This window comes from Capsicum annuum, chromosome 12 (genome assembly GCF_002878395.1).
Source record: "Capsicum annuum cultivar UCD-10X-F1 chromosome 12, UCD10Xv1.1, whole genome shotgun sequence".
Classification (NCBI taxonomy): domain Eukaryota; kingdom Viridiplantae; phylum Streptophyta; class Magnoliopsida; order Solanales; family Solanaceae; genus Capsicum; species Capsicum annuum.
The window spans coordinates 132838933-132845378 of NC_061122.1; the positions used below are offsets into that span (position 1 = coordinate 132838933).

Here is a 6446-nt window from a genome sequence, read left to right on the forward strand (position 1 = left end):
ACCTTGACTGACCAAGACCACAACCTTTGACCCGCGATCATAGTAATTGGGGTTGATGACTTCTCCAGGTCTTCAGCTGCACTTCTTTACTTCCACTTGATCTCTTTTAGATTTAATCCACATCTTTTCATCTCATCAACTCTATGCCTGCAAAATGTGGGTATTTGTGCATTAAATCATGATTATGCCTCATTTATTTATACAAAACTTAGTAGTGTGCACAAAAGTTGAGTGTAAATGAGTGGTAAAATCACCACTCATCAATGTTACTAGTTGAAATTTAAGTGTAAACACACACACTCTCTCAAGAAATTCTCAATGTTAAAAAGTACCATACCATAGGCTTGCCCCTATTTTCAATCGGTAGTACAATAATCATATAAGGTTGGGAATCACCAAGGACTTTTTGAGCTTGTCCTTAAGCAACACCACCCCTTGTCATGAGACAATTTCATATGTATGCACATATTCTATTACCTAATGATCATGATGACTTTAACTTGATTACTACCACAAAAATCTCTTCACTCATGGGCAAAATGATTTTGACTACACCTCTCAACATAAAATGGAATATTGAAGGACTCAATAGACTTTAAGGGTAAACCATGTGACAACTACTAATTCTATAGAAATGACTCACTTTTTGACCTCAACTTCATTATACTTCCTTTTTCCTCATTGTTTAGAAGGTTACAAAATCACCTACCTCAACTTGATTACATGCCTTCTTACGAGAAAGAAAAATTCACACACCTAGATATCAACCATGTAACAAGGAATTTAAGTGTAAAAACACACTCTCTCTCAAGAAATTCTCAATGTTAAAAAGTACCATACCATAGGCTTGCCCCTATTTTCAATCGCTACTACAATAATCACATATGGTTGGGAATCACCAGGACTTTTTGAGGTTGTAACGTAGGTTTAGGGTAGGGTAGGACTTAAATTTTAGATAACAAGGCTAGACCCTCCTTGAACTTCTACATCATATTCATTCCACTTTTGCTATTTGGCCACTCCATTTCTTTCATCATTGCCTACTTAGCCTTTCTTGCTTTTCCCATTTTTTAATTTTTTTTTCTTCTTTTTTTGTACATAAAATTCATGCATTTCTTTTCTTGGATGGATCTTTTATTTCTTCTAATCATTTAACTTTTTTTGCTTGAACAAGTTGGAATTTTCTTATGACTTCATGGCCCAATGACACCTCTTTCAACTTTTGCCACACCCAGCTTAGGCTTTTAGCCTCATATTGAATTATTAAATTCAAGGATGATAGGGTTCAAGAGAGAGATAATAGAAGGGTCATGGCTTGCAATATGTTTCCAAAAGAAAAGTCCAAAGGCACAAAGTGGGTGACTACGGATTTATCTATGTATTAGTAAGCTTGTTTAGGCTAAAGTGGGCTTCCAATATCACAAGAATGGCCAAGGATCATTTTACCAACCAAATATAGTCAAAATTTATCCTTGAAAGACTAATGAGGAAAGTTCTATATGGTACAACTACACATGAGATATAGACAAATAGTCTCCCACACATGGCATATGAATCTTATAGATGGGGTTCAACTGTTCCTTCTGCTCGAGGAAAAAATAAACTACTAACTAATTCTCTGAAGTCAATTTTTGGATTCATAAAAAAAGGGAAAATTTTGTTACAAGGTTGCTTACATCTATGCCCTTGAATTTTGCAAAAATTTTGGACGGAGAGGGGTGTTTGCTTCGTATCTACACTATGCATAATTTACTAATCATAGCAACAACCCAATCTATTGTCTCACATTATGGCTCTAATATGGGAGAACCACCCATATGGCTAATCAGACTTTTCCAATGGGTATGAATGTGATCCCAAATCATTAATGCCACAAGTACTCAGACTTTCCTTGCATTGACCCTAATGCCACGGGTACTCAAACTTCCTCTGCACCCATGACTAAAAACCCATGCACGATGCTTTCCCCTTAAGAATGTCGTTACTCATTCTATATAGGGAAAAAATTATCAAATAGAAATAGAATAAAGTAATAATAAAGTAACTAATCCATGCAAATGTAGATACCATCAGAGTGCCTAAATATTACAGCACAAATAAAAATAAGATTCATCCAAAAGAGCAGAAAAATATGTAGAAATATCAATAATACGGCCCAAATCAAATGAATACGGAGACACCCCCTAACTAAAAAGGTAGAAGTGTCCCCATTGCATAAATAATCAAGGATAAAAGAGATAAGGGTGCTCCTTGAAACCGCATGAAGGGTTGTTATCGTTCTCAGACTCTATATCATCATCATTCTCCTCAAGGTCAGACCACTCAGCTGGGGCCTCATCATCTCTCTCTACCTAATAGGAAGGAAGTTGATCCCGGGGTTTTAGGACCTGTCATAGTCCCTTCACCCCCTTCCATATCTTAATAAAAAACTCATCCTTTTTTTTCTCCGTTATGACCATCTTTTCATGTAAACTCTAAAGGTGTCGATGTGACTCTGCTAAGGAGGAGTAGGCTTACTCAAGCCTAGCAATGGTAGCTTCGTACTTCTTTTGGTCTTCCCTGTACTTTTCATAATCGGCCCATTCCATATATGAATGATGAGTGGTGGATGGATCTCCCGATCCCTGTGGCAAACCAGACATGAGCTCCCTAATTGTTGTAATATCAACTCCAATATCCTCAAGCAGGATGGTGGTGGATGGCCTATGTGACTCGAGTTCAATACATGTTGGCTTCCCCAAGTCAATCTTTTTCTTCTTGTCTTTTCCAGGTGCTCCCTTCCCTCGAATCTATAGGGGTAGATTGGGGGGATAGGATGCACCTAAGTATCTCCAGCATACTCGTCAACCCCCACTCTCCTACAAAGCTCAGTAATCAAAGAGGGAAAGAAGAGATGTGTACCACCTTGATCCTTGAAGTGGTCTATTTCATTTACCACTAGTTGACCAACATCCAAAGGAATATCGTCTAGAATGCAAGAAACTATCCTAGCATGCAGATCTGGGATTGTTGTTATATGGGTGCAAGGAGAGACTGGCTACATATAATGTTCAACCAAATTCGAGCCTCATAAGTGAAGTCATTCATGGAGATGTTGCTTTTAGTTTTCATCCAAGAGATTTCCTTTCTGGGACACAATCTTTCTGCTAACCAACTTCTCGGCTTATACTTTTTTGCTTTGAACCCCCCCATGTCTGCATATGGGAGCCTATAAACATCATTTATTTTGTTCACCGCAAAGAACACTATTTTTCCCTGGATCTTAATAGTCATGTTGGATGGATCCGAGAAAGAAACTTTGTTAATGTTGGCATAGAGTTCAGAAACCCATTTCTCATTTGCATTGCAGGAATACGAGGCAAAACACCACCACCCTGTGGTCTTAAGTTTGTCATGAAATGCCGAAATCTTTTTCGGCACTTTGTCCAAACAAATTCCTCTTTTCAGGAGAAGCTTTCTCCTTGGAAAATCACTTAGTAGTGAGTGTGGCATTCGGGTTCCATAAATCGAATGTGATCATACTTGCCTATGAGATTATCCTAAAATCACTAGGCACATATTATGTTAATAAAAGATATTTTATGCACAAACAATGCCACCTTGTCCACCAAAGCTCATTGTATGGGCACTTGGTGGTGTTTGGCTAAAAACTTGGAGTGAAGGATTTTTTGGTCTAATAGGAAACCTTCTCGATTAGCATAATCATGAGCCATATCCATGTTTGCATTGACGCGATCACGATAACTGATACCGGTTCCTCACTATCTTTCCATGTTCAAAATTTCAGAATTTTTAGGCAACAACATGCTTTACAAAATGGATTCACATTAAGACTGTTGAGAAATGCTATTAGGTGCTTGACTATTCCCTTTCGATTGCAAAACTATTATTGAATATTCATTTGGGAAATATATGAAACATTTGGTGTGCACACTTCATTTGTATCCATTTTTGTACACATTTTTGGGTACTCAAAACTTCCCACTTGAGTGCACACCATACTCTAGCAGCTAAACACCACATAAATACCAAGTATGAATACATGGAAACATGAAAATCAAAGCTTTAGGCCCTCTCTACATCATGTATTTCTATGGCCTATTTTCTTAAAAAAATTTAAAGCATGGATTTATAGAACCTACCTGATTTATGATGCAAGAGGAATGCAAGGATACTGTTGGAGAGATCACAAACTTGACTAGAATTTGATCCAATTAGAGAGTATAGCTTGAAAGGGAGTGTGAGGGAAATGGGCAGAAATTAGTGGTTAAATAGCTGAACTGACCGCAATCACGGTCAGTTGCCCGTGATCGCAGACACGCGGGTGACCGTGATCGCGCCTAGGGGCCGCGATCGTGGTAACTGACAGAATTTTTGCTTTCCTATTTTCCCCTTCTCAGCACACTTCTCAAATTCACAGATTTTCCTCTATTTAGCTTTCAGTGCAAAAATTCTCACACTTTCCCCTTTTTAAGCTCATCCAATGCACTCCATAGTGCCATAAATTCAAGAGTTATTCAAATACAAAAACAAAAATCTATTCTACAAAATCATAACAAAAGGATACGAGAAATTTTCATAGCATTTGTGGGTTGCCTCCAACACAACGCCTTAGTTAACATCATAGAACGACGTATTCCTTCTTTTTCATCCTCAAGGTGGGTCATCAAGCCCGCCTTAACTCGCCTCTGCAATCTCTACATCTACCACAGACATAACTTGAAGCTCTATGGATTGCTTCTTCATCTTACAAACCTTGAAAGTGACCTCATCCACTTTTACCCTAAACTTTATCTCCCTCATTTCTAAGTCAACAATGGCCCTTCTAAAGGGTAAAAATGAACGACCAAGTATGATAGGTACCTCTTGTTCCGTTTCACAGTCCAAGACCATAAAATCTGCTGAAAGTATAAACTTGTTCACTTTAACTAGGACATCAAATAAAATTCCCACCAGCCTTTTGATAGATCGGTCCACCATTAAGAGTTGCATAGAGGTCGGGGTAGGGGCATTCAAACCAAGATTCTTGTAGATAATAAAGGGAATGAGGTTGATCATTGCACCAAGGTCGTATATGGATTTTGGAAACACATGCATTCCAATGGTACAAGGAATTGTGAAAACTCTGGGATCATCTTTCTTTTCCGCTACCGCACAATCCACAATATCACTACAACCATGGGTGACTTCAATGGTGTTACCTTTGACAAGCTTCTTTTTCGACATCAAATTTTTCATTAGATTAGTATATCCTGGGATCTCTTGGATTGCCTCAAGCAATGGGATATTTATTGATAGATTTCAAAGCTTGACCATGAATTGTTTTAGCTTTTTACCTTTCTATTTTCTTTGCAATCATTGAGGGAATGGGGAAGGAACTTGGATTGTATGTCGTGTTTCACTTTGTGTCTTATTAATCTCAACCACTTTGTCATCTTTCTCATCTTTTTCTTATCAATTTTGAGGTAACACCTTCTTTGGCTTATCCTTAGGCATCTTCCCACTTAAGTCATTTTTCAAGTGCCCATCAAGTGTCTTTCCACTTATAGTGACAATTTCTAGGACGTAAGGTCATTCTTTAGATTAGCAATCGTGTCACTAGGGAGTCCACCTCTAGGACTAACATTTAGTTGCATTGAGATTTGCCTAATTTAGGTCTCCAATTACTTTATAGAGGCAGAGTGGGCCACCACAATTTGAGAGAGTTGACGGAAGTCACCTTTCAATTCACAGACCATCTTCTCCGTACCTTCTACCCTATACAAAATTTAGGTCAAAATATCCTTAATCTGGAACTTTTTAGGGTCAATAGAGTTTGACTCTTTATTTTTTGCTAGATCATGAGGGCGTAATAGTGACAATTACTAGGACTTAAGCGTCATTCTTTGTATTAGCAATCGTGTTACTAGGGAGTCCACCTCTAGGCCTAGCATTTAGTTTCATGGATATTTTCCCAATTTGGGTCTCCAATTGCTTCATGGAGGTAGAGTGGGCCACCCTGGTTTGAAAGAGTTGAGAGAAGTCACCTTTAAATTCACAGACCATCTTAACCGTACCTTTCACCCTATATATCAAACATCCTCGGTCTTGAACTTTTTAGGGTCAATAGAGTTTGACTCTTTGTTCTTTGATTGATCATGAGGGCGTACATAGCAGTCATAATCACTCTCTCTATCCCTTCAATCCCTATAATATTCATGGTCTATCCAAACTTGATTCCCTTTTTGCCTTTGATATGAGTGGTGGGAAACCCCTAAATAGTTTGATAAATATTGGATCTTATCATCCAACTTCTTGGCCTCCTCATCATCTTTATAGGCCTTAGATGCTATGACCTATACCCCTTTCGTGGGTGCACCTATAACATGCTTTGTCAAGAGCTCAAGTTGGGTCATAATTTTTTCCATGATCTTCTCTGTTTTCTCATCCCACTTTCCATGTTCTTT

The 6446-nt window shown here is 38.2% G+C and overlaps 1 protein-coding gene across 1 annotated transcript; it reads right to left on the reverse strand.

The window, feature by feature from the left end:
• Window positions 1–4677: 4677 nt before the first annotated feature.
• On the reverse strand, window positions 4678–5226 carry LOC124889662. The gene has a single exon (XM_047401639.1). The coding sequence runs from the start codon at window positions 5224–5226 to the stop codon at window positions 4678–4680; it is 549 nt and encodes a 182-aa protein (XP_047257595.1).
• Window positions 5227–6446: the final 1220 nt, after the last annotated feature.

Coding starts and splice junctions, on each gene's coding strand:
- LOC124889662 (XM_047401639.1), bottom strand. CDS start 5,226: ATGTCGAAAAAGAAGCTTGTCAAAGGTAACACCATTGAAGTCACCCAT.